The sequence below is a fragment of the Helianthus annuus genome, chromosome 12 (genome assembly GCF_002127325.2).
Source record: "Helianthus annuus cultivar XRQ/B chromosome 12, HanXRQr2.0-SUNRISE, whole genome shotgun sequence".
In the NCBI taxonomy this organism is placed as follows: Eukaryota; Viridiplantae; Streptophyta; class Magnoliopsida; order Asterales; family Asteraceae; genus Helianthus; species Helianthus annuus.
In genome coordinates, this window is record NC_035444.2 from 96,319,220 (window position 1) to 96,344,587 (window position 25,368).

The 25,368-nt window shown below is 39.6% G+C and overlaps 2 protein-coding genes across 2 annotated transcripts; both read left to right on the forward strand.

Annotated features, from left to right (window-relative positions):
- The first annotated feature begins 9,610 nt into the window (after positions 1-9,610).
- On the forward strand, positions 9,611-15,514 carry LOC110895845 (nicotinate phosphoribosyltransferase 2). The gene is made up of 15 exons (XM_022143208.2): positions 9,611-10,011; positions 10,368-10,515; positions 10,680-10,799; positions 10,900-11,034; positions 11,128-11,189; positions 11,688-11,763; positions 12,425-12,526; positions 12,641-12,757; positions 12,864-12,922; positions 13,733-13,907; positions 14,447-14,581; positions 14,650-14,748; positions 14,847-14,955; positions 15,032-15,144; positions 15,225-15,514. The coding sequence occupies exons 1-15, from the start codon at positions 9,854-9,856 to the stop codon at positions 15,300-15,302; spliced, it is 1,686 nt and encodes a 561-aa protein (XP_021998900.1). The 5' UTR covers positions 9,611-9,853; the 3' UTR covers positions 15,303-15,514.
- Positions 15,515-16,198: 684 nt separating this feature from the next.
- Positions 16,199-18,530, forward strand: LOC110895846 (probable serine/threonine-protein kinase At1g01540). The gene is made up of 7 exons (XM_022143209.2): positions 16,199-16,856; positions 17,005-17,109; positions 17,202-17,324; positions 17,414-17,584; positions 17,691-17,820; positions 17,930-18,139; positions 18,221-18,530. The coding sequence occupies exons 1-7, from the start codon at positions 16,333-16,335 to the stop codon at positions 18,299-18,301; spliced, it is 1,344 nt and encodes a 447-aa protein (XP_021998901.1). The 5' UTR covers positions 16,199-16,332; the 3' UTR covers positions 18,302-18,530.
- The last annotated feature ends 6,838 nt before the right edge of the window (positions 18,531-25,368 follow it).

A 25,368-nucleotide genomic window follows, 5' to 3' on the forward strand; every position in this document is an offset into this window, starting at 1 on the left:
ATAGTGGCCGTAACGAGTGCAAAAAGCTGTTTTGGGTATATCTTCCTCTTGTATGCGTAACTGATGATAGCCTGAGCGTAAATCGATCTTCGAGAAACACGAGGCACCTTGTAGCTGATCAAACAAATCGTCGATTCGAGGTAGAGGGTAACGGTTCTTGATGGTCAACTTATTCAATTCCCGGTAGTCGATACACATCCTGAACGACCCATCCTTCTTTTTTACGAAAAGGACTGGTGCGCCCCAAGGAGAGGTGCTCGGGCGAATAAAGCCTTTCTCAAGTAACTCCTGGAGTTGGTTCAAGAGTTCCCTCATTTCGGATGGCGCGAGTCGATAAGGGGCTTTAGCAACAGGGTTAGCTCCAGGAATAAGGTCGATACGAAAGTCGATATCACGACTTGGCGGTAGTCCGGGAAGATCATCGGGGAACACCTGAGGAAATTCACGAACCACTGGAACGTCTTTGACTTCGGCCTTCTTTTTCTTTTCCTTCTCCGCTACTACAATGTTGGCCAAGAAAGCTCTGTATTCCTTGCGGAGATACTTGCTAGCTTGGATGCATGACATGAGCTTGAGACCTTTCGAAGCTGTTTCACCGTATACACATAATAGATCACCATTTGCGAGCAAGAATCGAATCATTTTATCAAAACACGCAACTTCAGCATGGTTTTCGCGAAGAAAGTCCATGCCTACTATGACATCGAAACTTCCGAGCTGCATCAGAATAAGATCGATTGGGAAGATGTGATTGTTGAGCTCGAGGGTACAATCATGGAGAACAGAGTTAACGGCAACGGTTCTTCCAGTAGCAACTTCGACTTCGAATGACGAGGGGAGATAAGAGCGCTTACGACTAAGGAGCTTCTCGAATTCAAACGACACAAAGCAGTTATCGGCTCCAGTATCAAACAAACATGATGCATAAATACCATTCACAAGGAACGTACCATTAACCACGTTGTTATCAGCCTGGGCTTGACGGGCGTTGATGTTAAAGGTTCTGGCACGGGCTGCTTGCTGCTGCTGTTGTTGCTGTTGGGGTTCTTGCTTCACAACCCTGTTCGGGCACATGTTTGCAAAGTGGTTAGGATCACCACATGCAAAGCAGACTCGAGCATTGACTGCGGGTGCTTGAGCTGCAGGTTGGCCTTGAGGGGCTGGAAGTAGAGCTTGATGAGCAGTGGCTTGAGCTAGGGCTTGACGGGGACCATAGCGACAGTTCACAGTGAAATGACCGTAGAGGTTGCAGTGGGTGCAGAAACGACAGGCGAGTCCCATCGGATGGTGATACGAGCATGTCGGGCAGAGCGGGTGGGGACCTGTGTAAGCACGCTTTGCTGGCGGTGCATTGGTCACTGGAGCTGGTCGGTGATGAGACTGCTGCTGAGCCTGTACGGCTTGCAGAGGGGCAGCAGTTGTTGTGACAGCACAATTCTTGTTGCTGGAGCTGTTGTTGTTGTGCTTCTTCTTCCGGCATGATGACTTGGAGGGTTGAGCAGTGGTGGTGTCGGCGGTCGATGTGGTGGTGGCTTGATGCAGAGACTTGGAGGGCTTATCCCAGAAACCAGACTTTACCTACTTGTCATTGATCTCGGCGGCAAGCAAGTAGGTCTCCTCGATTGATGATGTCTTGGCGGCGTTAACAAAGTCGGCAACACAATCAGGTAGAGCTCGAATGTACTTCTTGATGGCCATGTCTGGCGTCTTGACTTGATCGGGACAGATAATGCTAAGCTGCTTGAAGCGAGCAGTTAAAGCAGCGTTGTCTCCGTCCTTCTGCTTGATGTTCCAAAACTCGTCCTCCAGCTTTTGGCGTTCATGGGGAGGGTTGAATTCGTCCATCATGATGGCCTTCAGCTCTTCCCAAGTCAGCTCATAAGCTGCATCATTCTCGCGTTTGTTTCGCTCGGCCGTCCACCAGTCTAGAGCTCGGGACTGGAAGACACCGGTCGCATTGAGGGTGCGGAGATTTTCAGGACAACCGCTTTGGCGCAGAGTGATTTCAACCGAATCAAACCATTGAAACATGGCGGTAGGGCCATCTTCTCCGGTGAATTCCCTGGGTCCGCATGCCTTAAACTGTTTGAAGCTAAAAACAGTCTTGTTAGCATCTTTAGGAGCTTCGGTTCGCGACTCCTCAGACGATTTGCTGACGTTTTCATACACCTCGCTCACAGCTTTTGCCACTTGCTTGGCGATGATAGCAGCAAGACGTCGGTCTCTCTTCTCTTGGCGGGTAAGTGGGGTTCGGTGTCCAGATGACGACATGGTCTGCAACAGACATCATCATAGGTCTCAGACACAACAAATCGAATCTCACCTCGCACGTCTACTACTTACTAAAGCTTAGGAACACGTCGAAACATGTATTACATAAACACATAAGCACATAATCACAGATTCACGTAGTCACAAAGGCACACAAGCACGTAGGCACGTAGAGCACAGAGACACATAAGCACAGAAGCACATACACACTTAATCACAGATGCAGTCAGAACACAGAAACCTATCATTCAAGTTCGCGCGTCGTTCGTATATTTCTGTCGCGTATAGTATGTCGAGTAACATCGTATAATCGTATAGCATGTCGAGTATAGTATAGCGTATATCATAGCATAGTATTGTCTAAGTTTGGAGCGATTTGTTACCGATGTGTAGTGCGTTGAGTGATTGGCGGAAGCAAAAAGGCGTTAAATAAAAACCAATAGTACCTCAAAATGGTAACAAGTAAACATAAACCACATAAACACATAAAATCGTCGATTTATCAGAGTTAGTAGTTGCGGGCTCAGAATCGAAACACATGAAAATCGAGAAACGGATAGTCTGTGGCTACTAGACATGGACTGCCCAAAGCGATTCGACTACTCTCAATGGACTTGTCATCACATTTCAACCTTTGGGATCGTGCTTTCGCCTCGATTCTTGGGCATCCAGCATGTATTCCCTAGGTCATACTCGTTAGTTCAGGTCGTTGGAGTCCGTCGAGGCTTTGGTGAGATGAGTAAAAGTTGGAATAAGTTGCTAAGGTTCGGGTTTCACCCCTGACTTAGCAATTTCTTCTTTGTTTTAGTGAAATTGAGGAGATTATTCATCAAAATATGAATTTCACTCCTGATTTGGTATAATTCTCCTCGTTTGTTATTGAAAAAGTAATGAAGAACCCTTTGATAGGTGGATAAAACAGTATCGATCCAGCAATTTAGTCGAGAGTTTACGGTTTTCACATCTGATCCTGACCAAATCGCCTTCTCATCATTGAAAATTCGAGTGTAGTGATAGTGTAGAATAGCAGGATTTAGCGTACACGCTGGGTCTGTTGGTTCCTAACTTTAGTCTAGGTCTCTAAGACAGCGACCCGGACTAGGTCGTGTCTAGCCTAATTCCTTATAATTATGGCTCTGATACCAATCTGTCACACCCCAACCGATGGCGGAATCATCGGGGCATGGCACTGAGCGAAACAGATCCGAAGCATAGTATCTCATGATCCAAAGAGTAATTCAAATCAAACCGTAGTTCGATCGAACATCACTTCGTTCCATACCAGACTTCATAAAATTGCTAAAGTGTGGGACCATGTGCTAGCCGATCGGCTGGCCTGGTCGATCGGCTGACATGTCCGATCGGTTGGGCTGTTCGTTTGAACAGCCTAACCGATCGGTCAGCATCCCGACCTGGTCGGCCTGTTCGTCTAACACTTGGCTGTTTTGATTGCTTGACGTTATATTGAGGTATTTTGACAACGAGCTGAACCATGGAACCTTCGTTCTTACTTGTTTCCCCTGCACAGACAGGAATCACCCAAGTCTGGCCGGTGAACTGTTCGAAACGGTAGTTTGATGTTTAACCCGAAGTCGGTGAACCTAATAGATAGAATCCCGAATCTCGAACCGCTCAGCTACTAGAGTGATTAGCGAGTGGATTCAAGCTCCGTTTCTACCGGTTTGAAGGCATTGAGTGTAAAAGATTGAGAAAAACCTGTAGTTATTTCTTTCAACTCTTTTATCCTCTTAAAAAGGTTTGGATTTATGTGAAAATGTTTAGATCTATGGAAGATCTTTGTTTGTTTATGTGGAAATCGGCTAGATCCAAGCTATTCGTGGTGGATTGAGGTCAAAACATGAAGTTCTTCAAGAACACCATGATGACATCATCCTAGAATGCTTGAATCTTGATGATTTCACGGTTAAAAGTTAAGATTTGAAAGATAGAAAGGTGTAGGAGTGTGTATTGATCAAGAAAGTACAAGATTTAGGATGAAAACTTACCAAAATCGGAAGAAATCTGAGGAAAGAAGGGGAGCACGAGCTGTCCGGTCAGAGGGTTTCCAAAAGTGGAAAGAATGACAATGACAGGGCTATTTATAGGCCTCCCAAAGAGGAAAGGGCTGGCCGATCGGCCAGGCACCCCGATCGGACAGCCTGCTCGATCGGACAGTCCGTCCGATCGGCTGGGCTGTTCGATCGGCTAGGGCCTGATCGATCACAGCCTGTCTCGGACGTCCGGTGCGACGATTTTTGATATTTTGATTTCGATTGAAGATGAAACGAATACGATAGAGTTCCCTATTCAAATTACTTTCAGTCCCAATCACTATATCTAACATACAATTATCTATATCTCGCGTAATCATTTCTCCACCAATTGTCACAACTTGATTTCGATCGAGTTCGATTGAGTTTCGAGTTTCGATTTGATTGATTCGATTGATCACCGCACATAACATAAAGTAAACATGCACAAGTAACACATAAGGCACACACACACGTATATTAACAACCAAGGTTCGCGTAATTCGAGTTTCGAGTTCGATGATGATTCGATTAGCTTAATTATTGATTAGTTGACTTTATCGCATTGTTACTTCCTACTATTCAATGTCGTAGATCGATTCGCGTCAATAAACGTTCGAGTTACTTCGATTCCTTTGATTAACAACACTTACTCCACATAATACAAATAAAACATAAAATAGACTAATTACAGTCAAAGAAGTCAACTTGACTTGGACTTTGACTTTGACATTCGAAAACACAGGGTGTTACAGCTCTCTTCTCTTGGCGAGTAAGTGGGGTTCGATGTCCAGATGACGACATGGTCTGCAACAGACATCGTCGTAGGTCTCAAACACACCAAAATCGAATCTCACCTCACACATCTACTACTTACTAAAGCTTGGGAACACGTCGAAACACGTATCACACAAACACATAGGCACATAACCACGGATTCACGAAATCACAGAAGCACATAAGCACGTAGGCACGTAGAGCACAGAGACACATAAACACAGAAGCACATACACATTTAATCACAGAGGCAGTCAGAATACAGAAACCTACCATTCAAAGCTCGCGTGTCGTTCGTATATATTGGTCGCGTATTGTATATCGAGTAGTATAGTATAATCACATAGCATGTCGAGTATAGCACAGGCGTATAGTATAGCGAGTATCATAGCGTATAGCGTTTCCTCTTAGTAGCGACGATTTGTTACTATTTTGAGATAGGAGAGCAATGCGGATCGTGTGTGTCGATTGAAATGAGGGTAAAAATCGAATAAACCTCAAAATTTTAAACATGCAAACAGTTAAACACATATAAATTCATAAAATCAATGAGTCATCAGAGTCAGCAGTTGCGGGCTCAGAATCGAAACACAGAGAAATCCAGAAGTAGATTGTCTGCGGCTACTAGACATTGACTACCCAAAGCGATCCGACTATTCTCAATAGACTTGTCGTCGCATTTCGACCTTCGGAATCGGCCTCTGCCTCGATTCTTGGGCATTCGGCACACACTTCCTAGGTCATACTTGTGAGTTCAGGTCGTTGGAGTCCATCGAGGCTTTGGTGAGATAAAAGCCGGAACAAGTTTTCAAGGTTAGGGTTTCACCCCTAGCTTAGTAACTTCTTCCTTGTTCTTAGTAAAATTGAGGAGATTATTCATCAAAATACGGATCTCACTCCTGATTTGGTATAATTCCTCATTGAACAAGCGTTCGTTATTGAAAAGAATGAAGGAATCAATGATAAAACAGCATTGATCCAGCAATTTAGTCAAGAGTTTGCAGTTTTCACACCTAATCTTGACTAAATCGCCTTCTCATTATTGAAATTTCGAGTGCGGTGATAGTGTAGTGTAAGCGGGATTTAGCAGGATATATGGCACATACGCTTGGTCTGTTGGTTCCTAACTATAGTCTAGGTCTCTAAGACACCGACCCGGACTAGGTCGTGTCTAGCCTAATTCCCTATAGTTATGGCTCTGATACCAATCTGTCACACCCCAATCGATGGCGGAATCATCGGGGCATGGCACTGAGCGAAACAGATTGTCTAGAAGTTTCCATAACAATTATCGTTACTATTCAATTTATATAATACGTCCAGGTCATGAAGAGCGGTGTTCCTAATTTCTGTGCTGTTGCTTTAGCACTAAATGATCTTGGGTACTTTATAATTTAGCTTCTTTTGTATTTTAAATTTGAGTAACATGTCATTTTCGTCTATGAGGTTTGGCCACTTTTGTGACTTCGTCCAAAGGTTTGTTTCCCCCCATCTGGATCCGAAAGGTTTGAAATCTTGCCATTTTTATCCGACTCGTTAACTCTATCCATTTTTCTCAGTTAAACGAGGGTTATTTCCGTTTTTTTAGAGATTTATATTAAAATAAAAAACATTATTAAGACATAAAGATACACATCTGTTGACTTTCTAGTTATGACTTTTCTTATAAACATTAACAAATAAGTAAAAGGACGAAAATGCCCCTCATTTAACGGAGAAAATGGATGGAGTTAACGAGGAAGATGAAAATGGCAAGATTCTAAACCTTTTGGTCCAGATGTGGAAAAACAAACCTTGGACAAAAGTGGCCAAACCTCAGGGACGAAAATGACATTTTACGCTTTAATTTTTTATTTCTGTAAGAGTTAATTACTGTTTTCGTCCCTGTGGTTTGTCAAAAATCACTATTTCAGTCCATTAGTTTAAAAATTGCGATTTCAGTCCCTGTGGTTCCACTTTTGTAACCATTTCAGTCCATATGGTTTCACTTTCGTAACCATTTCAATCCATTTATTCTGTTAGTACAGGGACTAAAATGGTTACGAGGTGGACTTAAATGGTTACGAAAGAGAAACCACATGGGACTGAAATCGCAATTTTTAAACTAATGGACTGAAATAGTGATTTTTGACAAACCACAGGGACGAAAACAGTAATTAACTCTTTCTGTAAATTCACATCTTTTTTGTGCAGGTACAAAGCGAGGGGCATTAGATTAGACTCCGGTGATCTTGCTTATCTGTCATGCGAAACAAGGAAGTTCTTTCAGACTGTCGAAAGTGAATTTGGAGTTCCCGGTTTTGGAAAAACCGGTATCACAGCTAGCAAGTCGGAATGATCTGCAAGTCGGCACAAGCTCCGTTTCTATCGGTTTTGAAGGCATTGAGTGTAAAAGAGTTGAAAGAAAGTTGGAAAACCATCTTTCAATCATTTTCACCGTGTAAATGTTTAGATCTAGGAAAGATCCGTGTTTGTTTTTGTGGAAATCGATTAGATCCAAGTTATTCTTGGTGGATTGAAGCCAAAACATGAAGTTCTTCAAGAACACCATGATGAAATCATCCTAGAACATTTGAATCTTGATGATTTCACGGTTAGAAATCAAGATTTGAAAGATAGAAAGGTGTTGGAGTGCGTGGAGATCAAGAAAGTACAAGATTTAGGATGAAATCTTACCGGAATCTAGAGAAATCTGAGAAAAGAAGGGGAGCACGAGCTGGTCGGTCAGAGCTTTCCAAAAATGGTAAATATGACAAGGACAGGGGGTATTTATAGGCTGCCAAAAGAGGAAAGGGCTGGCCGATCGGCCAGGCCTCCCGATCAGATGTCATTATTGCATCATAAAAACTTAATATAAAATCTTTTAAAATACATTTCATCAATACAAAATTCAAACATCTGGCCACATTCAAAATTCAAAACATCTGCCCACATTCAAAATTCAAAATTCTGGCTCCAGATTCAAAATTCAAACCATATACATATATAACATACATGATTATTGGTAACCTCTTCTTCAATCAATTACCCTCTCTCTCTATATATTCATTCACAAATTTCTCTCTCCAATATCTCCGATATAAGAAGCAGTCAAGTCAGCAGAATCGATAGGAATGATGATTTGTACTAAGTGCATCGGTTCTGAACGGAACAGATCCATCAGCGGACAACATCCTCCTCCGCCGCCGTGCTCCGCCATCGGTTACAGTTGATTCCGCAGGTATCAAGTATTAGAAATTAGGGCTTTAGCATTAAAAATTGTTCGTTCTTACTGTATATGTAATTTTACATGCTTATGTGCTTTCTTTGTCTGTAATATGTATCAATTTGTGACGAATTTAGAGGATAATATGAAGCAATTCCAAAATTAGGGTTACCACGTCTTCTGATTTCAGCATATTTGTCATATTACCCTTACTTGACATTGCAATTTGTGTGTGAATTTATACGAACGATTAGTGATTACGACTGTGTGAGTGGTGTATATCAATATACTGTATAGGTGTGCAAAGTTTGTTTGTTTATCAATTAGTGAGATGCGTTTTGATGTTAACCCAACATAAATCGGATTATGATTTTCTATGATTAACTCTCTTGATTTGTGTTATATATTGGGCTATCCACCACACTTGGTGTTTTAAAGTTTGATGATATGACTATGTGGGCAAAGGTGTTTGATGTTACTGGTTTATTAATGTCAATCAGTGAGATGTAATTTGGTGTTGAGTGTTAACTTAACCTAATTCTGATTATTGTTGTATATGATTAAAGCACTTCTTTTTGAGTCAGTTATGGACACCTAAACTCACCTTTTGATTACATTGTTCATGAGACACAACCTGCATCTGTACTGTTAACATCATGTTGAATGTTGGTGAGCTTTTTAGATGTTATTGTTCATGAGACACAACCTGCATCTGTACTGTTAACAAATCGTTTTTTAATAAAACATTATATATCAGAAGTTATAAAAGAAAAACACAAATTTAAATTTATTAATATCACATCACTTGGTGTAAATAATAAAAAGTTGGGTGTAAATAGAATCACATCTTGAGATGGTGCAAAATCGCGCCTTTTATAATGCACACGGTAAGGGAGCTCTTGGACCTCTATGATCGTGTCGGTTTGCAAGGCGTTGCTAAAGAGATTTTTTCACGGGATTGTTTTGATTAGTTGTTGGAGCATATGGCGGGCGAGAACGTGTCAAATTCTCTAACAGTCAAGTTCGGGTGGAAGACATCATTAATGAAATTAAATTGATTGGCTTTCTGTGGTGTAACAGTAGGTTGAAAAGTGGATCCTTATCTTGGCAAGAGTGATGTAATATTGTAATTATGAAATGTTCCGGTTTGACCACCTCATTTTATAGGTTGGTATTTTCTAATCAAATTTACCTTTAAAAAAATAAAATAGAATCACCAAATAGACAAATATGCCCAAATCTTAAACACGATTTTGAAAATTTACTCTACAAACTTTAGAAAAATATACACAGATATTTATACAAGAAATATCTTGACAACTAAAGTGCAAACCACACAAACAAAAAGCTTGATTTCAAATCACTACTCCCTACCTAGTAGTGCAGAATCACAACTCAACCCCACATCGGCGACTTCGCCGCCACCACCTCTTTTTCCGATTCCAGCATATCACATATTCCTCTGTCTCTCTCTCTCTCTCTCTCTCACACACACACACACATACATAAGGGGACGGAGATTACAAAACTTACAACAATATCTTTCTTCTTGATTCATTGATTATTCAGAATGGACGTGAAACCTCAAGTTAACGGCGACATGAGTCATCGGCCGGCCACAATCGCCGGTCCCACCAATCCAATGGTAACGCCGTTACTAACAGATCTGTATCAGTTCACTATGGCCTATGCGTACTGGAAAGCTGGAAAACATAACGAACGAGCTGTGTTAGTTTCTTATTTACCTCTTTATATTTCGTTACATAATTTTCAGTTTTCTAATTAATTGGTTATTGTGCTGTTACTAATTGTCTGTAAAAAAGTTACAATTTTTATGTTTGGAGTTGAATTAGGGCATGCAGTTTTGAAATCATTTAGGGAACTTTGATATGTTGTGGTAGATTTTATGAGTGCTTAGAGTTGTAGTGGAAAGATCTAGATGTAGTGCAGTTATTTAAATATTTAGGGAATTTTGATATTATTGTGATTAATTTGTTCTAGATTCTTGTGATTAATTGAATAAATTATAATGTTTGAGTCAGTGTACAGATGCATGCTTATGTAACATTTATTATCTGTTTTAGGTTTGATTTGTATTTTCGCAAGAATCCGTTTGGTGGTGAGTACACTGTTTTTGCTGGACTTGAAGAGTGCATAAGGTTCATCGCAAATTTTAAATGCTCAAAGGAAGAAATTACGTTTCTTCGAGAGACTTTATCTCCTACATGTGAGGTAATCATCAAACCAGATGAATTAAAAGAACTAAAATAGTCTATGACTCTATTCACATTAAATACATATCGAAGTTAGATTTATTGCTCTACTATGGTGTTATGATGATCGAGACATAAGTTATGGTTAAATGTTCTCTAACGAATACTTTTACGATGAAATAGGATGGCTTCTTTGATTATCTTCAAGGGATTGATTGTTCCGACGTTGAAGTATACGCTATTCCCGAAGGGTCGGTTGTTTTTCCCAAAGTACCCTTGATGAGGGTTGAGGGCCCTGTGGCTGTGAGTCATAACAACCGCTTTGTTCTCCAAGCTATTATTCAAAACATTTTGAAATAAAGGTTATAAATCATCTAAGTATTACGATTCTTTTTTATTACAGGTGGTTCAGTTACTGGAAACGCCTTTTGTAAATCTTATTAACTATGCATCACTAGTCACTACAAATGCAGCAAGGCATCGTTTTGTTGCTGGAAAATCCAAACTTCTTCTTGAATTTGGGCTACGGCGGGCACAGGTTCTTATAGCGTTTCTGCTTTCGTATATCATGATTATCATCAGTAGATTCAGTGTTTATCGGTGTAACTACTTTATTTAATTTCAAGTTTAGGGCCCAGATGGTGGCATAAGCGCATCACGGTATTGCTACATGGGAGGATTTGATGCAACAAGGTGACATTATTGACCACGTATATTCTGCCTAATATGGAGAAACATGGGTTTTATATAATTTTTCATCTTATACGCAACAATAAGTAGTCAAAATGTCATTCTATACCATAGTTGTCAATACCGGCTATAGCGACCGCTATAGCGCGCTATGTAGCCATGCGACCAAGTGTCGCTATATGGGTCATAGCGACCAATAGCGTATTTAGCAACAGTTAGGTTTTTTTGGATGTAAATAGCAATTAGATATAGCTATAAAATAGCTGGATTTATAGGTTTTTGTTAAATATACATGTAAAATAGCATATATACAAGGGTATTTTGATGTAATATACATATAAAAATTTTCAAAATTCTTTTTCTAGTGTAATCGCTATTTATACGTTGCTATTCGTCGCTATTCGCTATGTAGCCTATAGGTGCCTTGTCGCTATTCGCTATCGACAACTATGTTCTATACTACAGGCAGCTCATATTCTTTAATTTGTTGTGTGTTGACAGCAATTGTGCAGCGGGAAAAATGTTTGGAATTCCGCTTCGTGGAACACATTCTCATGCTTTTGTTAGCTCATTCATGGTTAGTGTACCATATAACCTTTTTGTTTCATTCACACCTATTAATCATGACCCGTTTTTCAAGAAATAGGTTGATTTGGGTACATTTTTTGTTTGCTTATGGGTTCATTTGGATCTACTAAAGTTATACAACGGGTCAATTTTGGTCTATTTAAATTATACAATGGGTCAAAGTGGGTTACTACTATAAACTTGCTAACTTCAAACGGGTCCAAATAGGTGAGCGCCGCCCATCACTAATTTTTGTTGCCACCACTTATGGGCAATGTTGTAAAAATCGGGACTCACCGAGTGATTTTTTCATTAATCGGTAGTCGCTCTAATCGGCCAGCCAAAAAGTGACGATTTCGGCCAGATTCTGGCCAAAATGTGTAAATTCCGGCCAGTTTCCAACCAAGGGGTTAACACCTGTCTACTTAAAATATTTACCTATAATAATAATAATGTGTGTGTGTATATATATAAAACTGAAAATTACATATCAAAATCTCAATTCGATTAATCCTGATAAATCGCTAATCGGTACCCCACTGGCCGCCTAGCGCCTAACGATTTTTACAACCATGCTTATGCGTCCCATGCTTTTGTTAGCTCATTTAATTGGTTGGTGTAATTTGTAAGTCACTAATATTTTTAGTTACTAACAATATGTTGATCTGTAGGGAACTGATGAGATTATAGAAAAATCTCTCAAAAGTCAGGATGGCTCTCGAATATGCGAGGATTTCATTAGTGTTGTGCAGACATGGTTAAGCAAACTAAAGGTTTACTTGTGTTGTATATGTAATTTATATGTTTATATATTATCTATTTTATATAGATCTATGATATCCATATATATTATTTATTTGATTATTTGATTCCTCTACATGTTTCAGAGACTAAGTATATTAAAGGGCGTTTTTGGTGAGACTAATCAGAGTGAGCTGGCAGCTTTTGTTTCTTACGCACTAGCATTTCCCGACAACTTTCTAGCTCTTGTAGACACATATGATGTAAGTCAGAATTTTCTTCAAATTATGTAATTCAATACAGAAAAATTCAGTTGAATTAACATTTACATAAATAATCGGCACAATAATGTGGTGTCGATTATTCCAGGTCATGAAGAGCGGTGTTCCTAATTTCTGTGCTGTTGCTTTAGCACTAAATGATCTTGGGTACTTTATAATTTAGCTTCTTTTGTATTTTAAATTTGAGTAACATGTCATTTTCGTCTATGAGGTTTGGCCACTTTTGTGACTTCGTCCAAAGGTTTGTTTCCCCCCATCTGGATCCGAAAGGTTTGAAATCTTGCCATTTTTATCCGACTCGTTAACTCTATCCATTTTTCTCAGTTAAACGAGGGTTATTTCCGTTTTTTTAGAGATTTATATTAAAATAAAAACATTATTAAGACATAAAGATACACATCTGTTGACTTTCTAGTTATGACTTTTCTTATAAACATTAACAAATAAGTAAAAGGACGAAAATGCCCCTCATTTAACGGAGAAAATGGATGGAGTTAACGAGGAAGATGAAAATGGCAAGATTCTAAACCTTTTGGTCCAGATGTGGAAAAACAAACCTTGGACAAAAGTGGCCAAACCTCAGGGACGAAAATGACATTTTACGCTTTAATTTTTTATTTCTGTAAGAGTTAATTACTGTTTTCGTCCCTGTGGTTTGTCAAAAATCACTATTTCAGTCCATTAGTTTAAAAATTGCGATTTCAGTCCCTGTGGTTCCACTTTTGTAACCATTTCAGTCCATATGGTTTCACTTTCGTAACCATTTCAATCCATTTATTCTGTTAGTACAGGGACTAAAATGGTTACGAGGTGGACTTAAATGGTTACGAAAGAGAAACCACATGGGACTGAAATCGCAATTTTTAAACTAATGGACTGAATTAGTGATTTTTGACAAACCACAGGGACGAAAACAGTAATTAACTCTTTCTGTAAATTCACATCTTTTTTGTGCAGGTACAAAGCGAGGGGCATTAGATTAGACTCCGGTGATCTTGCTTATCTGTCATGCGAAACAAGGAAGTTCTTTCAGACTGTCGAAAGTGAATTTGGAGTTCCCGGTTTTGGAAAAACCGGTATCACAGCTAGCAACGACCTCAACGAAGAAACCCTAGATGCTTTAAACAAACAGGTGAGCAATGCGTATCATTAATCAGTTAACATTTATAGATTTTAGAGCAAAATGCCATTTTCGTTCCTGAGGTTTGGCCAGTTTTATGACATTCGTCCAAAGGTTTGTTTTTCCGGCTTTCCGCATTTGGATCCAAAAAGTTTGAAATCTTGCCATTTTCATCCGGCTCGTTAACTCCATCCATTTTTCTCCGCTAAGTCAGGGGTATTTCTGTCTTTTTTGCTAACTTAAAGGGCAATTTGGTCTTTTTCACTTTATGTAAAAAGACTGAATACCCCTGAAAAAGATCGAATTGCCCTTTAAGTTAATAAAAAAGATGGAAATACCCTGACATAACGGAGAAAAATGAATGGAGTTGACGACCCGGAATCCCGGATGAAATTGGCAAGATTTCAAACCTTTTGGATCCAGATGCGAAAAAACAAACCTTTGGACGAAAGTCGCAAAACTAGACAAACTTCAGGGACGAAAATGGCATTTTACTCTAGATGTTAAAAACGGAGACATACAAAATAATAATAATAAAAAATAAATTTCAGGGTCATGAGGTTGATGCCTTTGGAATCGGGACATATTTGGTGACGTGTTATGCTCAAGCTGCTTTAGGTTGTGTTTTCAAGCTTGTTGAGATTAATAACCAGCCCCGGATTAAGCTGTCGGAAGATGTCTCTAAGGTTTGACATTATTATTAACTGTCGTTATATTCTTAATCTTCGTTAACAAATATATATCTTTTTTACAGGTTTCTATTCCATGTAAAAAACGATCGTTTAGATTATACGGGAAGGAAGGTTACCCCCTTCTAGACATAATGTCGGGAGAAAACGAACCACCACCAAAGGCAAGTTGCTTATAAACAAAAAATTGATTCAAAACTTTCTCTAAAGGGTTTATGTATGATTAATAATTTGATGTTACCATTTGGTTATATAATTATAGGTGGGTGAACGAATATTATGTCGCCACCCGTTTAGCGAATCCAAGAGAGCATACGTGGTCCCACAGCGCGTTGAAGAGCTTATGAAGTGTTATTGGACTGGAAATACAGGTGAGGAGTTTGTATTTTCACATAATTTTATATGAAAAACATGTATTGACTCGATTTTTTTTGTGTGTGTGTGAAGACAAAAAAAGAGAAGAATTGCCAACACTGGAGGCCAATAGGGAACGATGTGTCCAACAGCTAGACCAAATGCGCCCTGATCACATGAGAAAACTCAATCCGACCCCGTACAAGGTTTGTAAACTGTATATATGTTTGTGTGTATATATATTATGATTTAACTGTGTTGTTTGTTTGTTTATTTGTTTGAGCAGGTTAGTGTGACTGCAAAGCTGTATGATTTCATTCATTTCCTATGGCTGAATGAAGCACCTGTTGGGGAGTTGCAATAAGGTCTTGCAAAAAGGCTGGCACTTGCAAGGCATCTCAATAAACCACAACAGCTTTTGTCTTGCTCAATTAATGTATTGATATGTTTTTTTTTTTTTATATATAATTTTCAGTGTGCTTATATCATAATACCATCAATGAAGTAGATATATTCAATAATATCCATCTTAAACTATGTAATTATTCAATTATTATTTATTATTTACTAGCTCAAGGTGAAGACTTGTAAAGTTGTGATATCTTATAAAGTGTCAATCTCTCGATGATGGTAGAAAAATAAAATGATGACATTGATAAAAAAGAGATTGATTTAAAACAGTATTTATATAACTGGACTGACATGTCAAGTTGGAACAACCTACGTAACCCGTTTGATTGAGTACTCTTAAATCACTTTCATTTTGGTTACGTTTTACAAAAGAAAAAAAAGCTAACGAGAGCACAAATAACCTTTTGTTGGGCTTTCTTCGGACCTGCGGTGAACTGGGACCATATCTCTTTAGCAGCATATCAATTCATGATGTAAACTCCCTCCTTTTTACATCTTCTCAGTTAAAGACATTTTTGACTATCATAAGTTTGCTCCGAAACAAGGTCATAAGAGACGGCTATATATTCTAATTGAAGATCCAAAATTGATCAAGGCCAAAGCCTGTAAATGGGGAATAGGATCTTGTTGGAGATGAGAACCTTCACCTGCAAAACAGCAAACCGTTAGGCTCGTCGCAGAGATGGGAGGGCCCCTCTGCGACCACCCTCTGGTGTAAGGATAAGTATTGGTAGAGAGAGAATAGAGAGAAAAATATTAACATTAACCTGGTAAGCGAAATTAACACATCAGAAAAGTCAAAGGTTAAGACTCGGGATTGGTGGCGTGACAGTGAAAACAAACAAACAATCGGGTCCCATCCGTAATTTCGGAAGCTTCCTGTCCCAACCTCCTTCTGCCTCTTTCCACCTCTTTACTCCATTCCAAAACCCTCACCGCCCGTAAACAACTAATGTCACCCCACTCTCACTCTCACCCTCACCATGGCTGACCAACCAACCCCAATCTTCGGCCTCCACTTATGGATCGTTCTCGGTGTCTCCGCCGGCGCCCTCTTCGTCCTCTTCCTCTTCCTCCTCTCCATTTGGCTCACTAAAACCCGATCCAAACCCCAAATCTCCATCCCCATATCCACCACCCCACAAATCACCAACGACCCCACTTCAATCCAACGCTTATCCGGTATCGAAAAGCAAGCCTTGTTGTTGAAGCACGAGGAAGATCATGGCTACTCCAGGATCCAGATTCAAATGGGTAAGGGTCACCCGCACCGGGTTTTGTACCCCGGTGCGTCGCGGGTTGCAGGTGAGGGTGATGTGGGAGGATGTGTGGGGCCTGAGGTGTCGCATTTGGGGTGGGGGCATTGGTATACGTTGAGAGAGCTTGAAGCTGCTACTGATGGGTTTGCTCCTGAGAATGTGGTTGGTCAAGGGGGTTATGGTATTGTTTATCATGGTGTTGTTGGTGATAACACTCAAGTTGCTGTCAAGAATTTGCTTAACAATAGGTTGTTTCGATGTCTCTAAACATTCTTTCATTTCGTTTATCGATTAGTTCATGTTGTCGTGTTTTATGTTATCTGGACTACTATACTGTACTGTGTATGTGTATGTGTATGTTTATGTGGATTTTGTTGATGTTTAATTAATGTACAGGGGACAAGCTGAAAAGGAATTTGAAGTCGAAGTTGAAGCAATTGGTCGAGTTAGGCATAAGAATCTGTTGAGATTGTTAGGTTATTGTGCAGAAGGAGCACATAGGTACACTTTTTCGCCTAATTTGGTGTTCATTCAAGTGAATTTATGATCTTAACTTGCTTATTAATAATCATTTATTTGAATACTGGTTGTAGGATACTTGTTTATGAGTACGTAAATAACGGAAACTTAGAACAGTGGCTTCATGGTGATGTAGGCCTTTGCAGCCCTCTGACATGGGAGATTCGTATGAAAATCATTATCGGGACAGCAAAAGCGTAATCCATTTACAAACTACACTTTAAATTTATTGTTTTGTAGCCATCATTGTCGTGTTATTAATTATGTATTTATTGTTAAACTTTAGGTTAACTTATCTTCATGAAGGGCTTGAGCCGAAGGTGGTTCACCGCGATATTAAATCAAGTAACATCTTGCTTGATAAATTTTGGAACCCGAAGGTTTCAGATTTTGGGTTAGCCAAGCTTCTTGGTGCAGATAGAAGCTACATTACGACCCGTGTGATGGGCACATTAGGGTTCGGTCTCTGTTTTTTTAAAATCTCATTTACACTGACACTGATACACACATAGTGATGACTATATAGGCTTTTGTAGATGAATGACCGATTGTTCTTCATGTAGTTATGTTGCACCAGAATATGCAAGTACTGGAATGGTGAATGAGCGAAGCGATGTTTATAGTTTCGGGATTTTGTTCATGGAGTTGATTACAGGGAGATATCCGGTTGATTATAAACGACCGCAGGAAGAGGTTCGTTTGTTGGAAAACATGTATTTTGTGGTTTTCTACATGGATCGTTTCTTGTTTTTGATACCCAATTGCATGCTGTTTTCTGATTAATTTTATCTTTTGTTTGTAGGTATATTTGGTTGACTGGCTTAGGAAAATGGTCAACGAGAGGTGCCCGGAAAAGGTTTTGGATCCTAAAATGATTGAGAAGCCTTCTTCACGCGTTTTAAAACGGGCTTTGGCGGTTGCTTTACGTTGTGTTGATTTGAACGCCGAGAAGCGACCCAAAATAGGACATGTCGTACACATGCTTGAGTCCCAAGACCAATCTTCTATCAGTGTATGCTCTTTTATATTGTAAATAAATACAAATAACTAAATCTGTTAAACATGTTTGAAAAACTACTATATCGTGTTTCAGGAAAGAAGAGGCGCGAGTGACTCGAGAGTTGCACCCCATGGCAGTCCGAGTGACGAGTTAAACAAGAAGCAGGTGACTTAATTAGGTGGCTAGTAAAGTTAGATGAAAAAAACTTGGAAGGGGTTTAAGGTTTGTATATGCATACCATAAAACTTCTTTATATAAATTTTTTTGTAGTGTAAAATGAAAAATAGATATTTAATAGTATTACATTTCTGATTTATTTATTTTAATAATAGTGTATACCCTTTTTAAAACCATGGATTGTAAGTACTTCAATTAGTTATATAGTTAATTACAGATCTTGAAATCGATCGTGCGAAGTTCTGTTTATAAACTTAGATTTACTTCTTGTGGTTCTGTTGTTAGCTTGGGCTCAAGTGAGAGCCTGTGGAGACTGTAATTTGATTATAATCTAGTAGATTTTGGCTTGAATTAAGGTATACATATAAGCGGGTCATGACTATTTTTAGATATTTGTAAAGAAGCATTCTAAGTGTATCTTCATCAATTGCTAGATAAAAAATTACTCAGCTTTTGAAGCAACAAAATCAGTAGCTTATCTCAATATACTTCATATTACCGATTCAACTTCTCAAATAACTACAGTTCAAACCTTTTGTTTTTCCTTTTGCTTTTTTTTTTTTTTATAACTAGTGGGAATGCCCGCGCGTTGCGGCGGGTGTCCCGACTGATACCAGATCCAATTATAATGTCTATTACAAATGCTGACGTTAAAGCATGAAGTTTGTCACTTATAAAACCTAACCCGTCACTCTAACCATATCGTACCGAGCACTTTCAGCATCAGTATCCATTTTGGGTGATTTTCGGCATTGGTAATTTAGGTACCAGTATGGTTCGGTACCGGTATGATACCGAGCTCATCCCTATATTTGACAATATCCAACTATATTTTTGGATGGGCAAATATGATATTAAAAATTTTCATGGGAATTTATGATATTGATTCAAAGAGAAGTGCTCAACAGGCCTGCACTTTATTTATAGTGGGGAACCCGTGCGTTACGAGCGGAGTCGACAATACAGGTCACTTGGTAGTGAGCAGAACGTTTTTAAAACTTCGGTTGTGATGAGATAGGTTGGTTGATCGGTATTAATAATGATAGAACTGACAGATCAACCTCTGTCGGCTCAGTTAGGTGGTCTAACCGAACCCGATAAAATTTGGCAAGATGCATCGAGTTCAGTTGTTGCAAGTTGAGAAGGCCGTAGTCGCAGGCCTCGGTTAGGTGGTCTAACCGAACCCGATAAAATTTGGCAAGCTTAGTTGCAAAGGCTCCTCCACAAATCCGTGACGTGGGTGTCGAACCAACGCCTCGAAATATCGACTCTGCAACGCTGACCGCTAGGTTGCAGTTTGAACCAGAGATGATGCAGTATAGGTGAAAGAGGTCATGGGTGGTGATGTTCCCTGTGCTATCACCCCGACCTCCGATCACGTGGAAAATGGCGCGCTCGATGACTCTATGTAGCGGGTCAAGTATCCATGTAGCTTTGGCTCTACGAGGGTCCCAAATCTGACCCGGCACAGTGATCTCCTCCCAAAAGGCTGCCTTGTTTGCATCCGGCTCCCAATCCTGTATGTTGATGCACTTATGTCTGTACTTTGTCTGTATTCGGTCTATATGTAAACGATGTCCTAGTCAGTCCTGTAAGTTGACCAAGTCAACCGTCCTCCTGGTTTGACCTGGCGCAACAGTTAGAAATATATTATGTGAAGTGTCTGAGTCGAAGGATGAGCAATCGAAGGATTATGTCTATCCTTCGATTGGCTCGAAAGATAAACCACGAAGGATACTGATGGACTTCGAAGGATATGCTATCCTTCGAAGTATATATGGATCCTTCGATGGAAATTGTGGTCGACAGATAGTCCTTCGGACAGTCTGTCTAATCCTTTGACCAGACCTGCTGTGTGTGGGTATAAATACCCATGTAGTGTGTTGTGTTAAGAGACAAGAGAGAGACTTGAGAGACTTGTGAGATAGATGCACATAGAGAGCTTGAGAGCATTCTATCAAAACACACACACACACACTAGAGAGTTTGCAAGTTAGATTTGTAAACATTGTGCTTGTAACCGGAACCTTCATTCGTATTAATACAGTGGTGTTAATCGGTGAATCCTTGTGTGTTTGTGTTTATGCTTGTCTCAACCCGGTTTGCTTGCTAGCTTGGATTCCGCACTCGCTAGTGGGTTTGTATAACAAGGTTTAGGTTCGTCATCCTCCGAAGAGGGACCTACAAGTGGTATCAGAGCCGTGGCTCTTTTCCTTGTTTAAAACCGGGTTTTTGTTCAAATTTTGGGTTGTTTTTCGTCAGATCTGGAAAACTACCTGCTGCTGTTCTTGAAGTTCTTGATATCTTCATACTTCGAAAGATATCTTCATAGTTCGAAAGATCAACTGTTTCGAAGGGTCAACCACCTTTTTGTCTCGAAAGATCAAGCTAAAATCTCGAAGGATATTCACAGTGTCGAAGGGTCAACCCAAACAGTTGAAAGGTCACATCAATCATCTTTATTGAAAGATGTGTCATTGATTGTTGGGAACCGCCCTATTGACCACTGTTGTTGGATTCAAGACAAATTCCAAAGCCCAAGAAAACAACTACATCTTGTTGACTTTTGTTGTTTAGGTTCACTGCCCAAGGTTTACCGGCCCATGATTTAAATTAAAAAAAAAAAAAAAAAAAAAAAATCAAATCAAATCAAAAGAATTTTTGTTGGCTGTCGTGCACCGCCTAAGTGACTAAGGCACAGCCCACGCGACCCAATAGACAAATTGCTTCTGTTTGCTGTTGACCACCGCCCAAGTCACCACTAAATTGTCCAATTAACGTTGTTTGTTTGCTGTTGTTGTCCACAGCCCAAGACACCAAAAAAAAAAAAAAATAATAATATATTCTTGTTTGTTGTTGGTTATTTGATCACCGCCCAAAGTTTGTTGTTGGATTCAAGACAAGTCACCGCCCACAAGAAAATAGATAATTATTTTGTTGGTTCTTGTTTTCACCGCCCAAAGTGGGTTATTGGGCACCGCTCAAAAGGGAAAGGTCATCTTTTGTTAATCAGTGGCACCGTCCCAAATTAACCAATAACCTTTGGTTGGTTCACGGCCCAAGGCCCCGACCCACGTAACAAATTAATTTTGTTGATTGTTTGTTTGTATCCACGGCCCACGTTTAGAAAATCACCAAAGCCCAAGAGCTGCGAATCATTTTTATTTTCGTTTGTATCAACTTACGAAATATCATCCTTCGAGACCGGTTTGGTGTTTGTCTTTCGTGTGATCTTTCGGTTGATCCTTCGACAGTGAAAATACAAGTGTACAAATTTTACACGTGTACAAATTGTATTTCCATCAAGGGCCGAATCTCCCACACCACTTTGAATTACTGCAGAAATGGGAACAAACGGTCAATGGGATCCATCCGCATGGTCTTTGAATCCGTATTCATCTAATACGCAATCATCCTCTTCTCAATCTGATCAAGATTTCAAGACTGCTTGGATGCAGGCTATGGCCCCACGTTCAGCTGCCATGATATCTGTAAATCAATGGGCATCAGTTACCAATCAAAGGCAAAGTGAACCAAAAAGAACAACTGATTGGTTTGGCAATCCAATACAAGCTCCTGTAAAGCCGGCTACAACCACAGACTTGTATGGAAATCCATTACCCCCAGTTGGTTTACAACACCATCGTTCTACTGTTGAACCATCATCTCTTGATCCAAAGAACAGTAGTCAGACAAAATCGGCGTTGTATGCAGAAATTGTCAAAGATGCAAGCAATGGTGAATCCTCGGGAAATGATGACAGTTCTGAACATGACGGAAGTTCAGATGAAGATGTTTCAACTTCAGTTGAGGGTGATACAACTTCAAGGTCAAGCGAGGATGGATCTAAATGTGAATCATCAAGGGAGGTTATTAATTCTGATGCAGAAAAGTCAACACCTGAGAGTGATTCCAGTCAGGTATGTGATTCTAAACCTGATTCTATTTCTGCTGTTGTTGAATGTGCGAAATGTTTAGATTATGCAGAAAAGGAAAGTGAGCTTGAAATTACACTGCAACACAATCAAAAATTGATTGTTGATCTTGCTAAAGCATCTGAAGCTAACTTCTTTTTAGCCAAAAATGAAAAGGAGTTTAAAGAAACAATTAAGTCATTAAAACATGATGTTTCTGAATTACAAAAGGCTGTTTTGAGAAAACAACATGCTAATAATAACTTAATTGACACAATTGAGAAACAAATGGTGGAGTTAGCTACAGCTCGATGCGAATGTGATGCAATCAAGCAGAAATTGGACAGTTATTCCAATTCCCGCTTTGTTTTGGATCACATCATCAATGTTCAAAAGAAAAAGGGGGACGTCAAGTGTATTGGATACAAAAAATGTCCTCCCCCAATGAGTCACAATTACTCAAAATTGCCTGATGACGAGGATATGCCCCGTTTTGAACCTACTGTGCCACTTGCGCGAGATGACTTTGCTGCAGGCCTCGGGTTCAAAACTGGTACATCTTCCTCGGAACAATTAGACTCTGAGAATGTGAGCACTTCATCGTGTGCTAAGGAACAGAGTCCTCCAATTATTGAGGATGCTGATTCTTCGGACGATGAATCTGAAATTGTGAAGCCACAGTCTAACTCGGTTACACCAGACATTCCAATTGAGAATCACATCCTGTGTGATCCACCAGTGAAACCGAGTAAGACTGAAACACCAAAGACAGTGAAGCCCAGTGTACCTAGTATTAAAGGGAATAACTTGTTGTATACGCTCAAGGGAGACAGCAAAATATATTCTGACAGAGATTTTCCAATTAAAAATGTAAATCAAGATTTAATTGAGAAAGTTTTTGAAGGACGTACTGATAAGTTTTTGGGAAACAAAGGTAACAAAGTGACGGTCACTCAATGTGAACCAATTCCGTGTGAGCAAATAAGAAAACAATACGGTAACCAAAAACTGACAGTTGAGCGAAAACAACAAGTCAATTCTGGGAAGGGTAAGGGCCAAGTACAGGGAAAGAAGGCTCAGAACAAGAATGTTCAAGCACCAGAAATTCAGCAGCCTAAGACTGAACAACCAAAGGTTCAACAACCTAAAGTTGAGCAGTCTAAGGCTACTCAACCTAAGGCTACACAACCTAAAATTCAACAATCTAAGGTTGGGCAACCTAAGGTTCAAAGGGTGCAAAACAAAAGAGCTCCAGCTAAGAAAAGAGAACAGAAAGTGAACTTTGTTGGATCAAAGGGTACGGACAAACTTGAAACATTTCAAAATAAATCTAACATTGATTTTGTAAAACAAGTTAGAATTTTAAAACGAAATGATCAGAACAATTATACCCAACACACAAATGGATGTGACTTAGGTCCAAGCACACCTAGATCACAAAGTTCAGTGTCTGGTTCTCCGTCTGGTCATCAACATGTTTCTCCGAGGCTTGTAGAGCGGAGAATGTGTTTTGAATGTGGTACAATTGGACATATAATTCGAAATTGTCCATATCTTCATAAGTTGAAAGCAAAGGTTGATGATCCCCATGAACAACATCATGCCGCCCAAGAGAATAGAAAAGGCAAACAGGGCGAAAACAAGAAAAAGGATCGGAAGATAAACTTCGTGAAATCAAGAGGGACTGATAAAATTGATACTTTCAAAAACAAATCCAACAAGGATTCTGTTAAACAAAGTAAAATTTTGAAAAGAAACAGTCAAAACAACTATACACAACAAACAAACGGTTGTGATGTAGGACCAAGTACCTCAAGATCACGAAGTTCATCATCCAGCTGTTACAGTTATGATACTCCGAGGTTTGTTGAGCGGAGATCATGCTTTGAATGCTGTGAGTATGGACACATCATTAAGAATTGTCCATATCTCACCAAGAGAAAGTCAAAAATTGATGCCCCCTATGGTAACATTTACCATAAAAGATCTGTTTCACCAAAACAGGACCCTCGTCTTGTTAAACAACGAGAAAAGAAACAGAAAAAGAAACAAAGAAAAGAAGTTGAAAAGGCTTTGAAACCGGAGGTTATCCAAACAAAATCTATTAAATCAGATGTTAAACATGAAAAACAGAAACAGATTTGGATACCAAAACCGGTAATTGTTTCAGGGGGAGCTGCATCAATTCCGAATCATCGGGAAATGGATGTTACAATTCTCGATGATGACGGACGACCCAAGTCTGTGAAGGCTTGGGTCCCCCTCTCCAACTAATCTCTGAATGAGTGTGCAGGATGTTCCAGGAGGAACTATAAATAGTTTTAGGATTGTTGATAGTGGAGCGTCCATGCACAAGATTGGCGACATATTCCTCTGAAATATTGGTATCTCTAGGAGAATGTTGTTGCCATTGATGGAGAGAGAGAGGAAAGAAAAGGAGAAAGAACAAGAATGTGGTTGTATGAAGTTGCAGAATTCGACCAAATGAAGAACATGCCAAAAGTTGGTTGTTATGGTTTTTGATCGGGTCTTCAGGAAAGAATACAAGGAAATGTGTGCAGAAGCCTGGGCATGGATTGAACATCCGCACACCATTTCTGAAAGAGAAAGTCAAAGACCTTCGCTGGTGCAGTATGAAAGACCAGCCGGACCCGGAGGTGTATGATCTTGTTGCTGTCAAGAGATTTCTCAGTAGCTGCAGATTCGACCTTGAAGTCCACACCGGGTGGATATCAAGCTTGGGAGAGCACTCAGATTCCTTGCAATGCATGAAACAGTTGCAGGATACGGTTTTGAATTTCTAAATCTCTCCTATGCTTGTCGATATTTAAGCTGCTTTATGAATTATCATCTCATACGGCACTCTTTGGCCTGACACGTTGATCTCGAATATCACCTCACACGTGATTGTTTCTTTATGAAACTCGTCAATGTTGTTATGGTCCGCACCGCTTACCGACATGCCAACTCATTTTTCCAAAATTTGTTAAATCTTTTCTGATAAAACTTAATTTGGGTAACCGGCATTAAGGTCAAGCAAGAGTAAAACCAACATCGGAAAATCATTTTTGTAAATACCTTTGTGTTTTTCAATTTATCTTAGTTTATTGATTTTAGGGGGAGTAAATCCAAAAATATGAAAATCCAAAA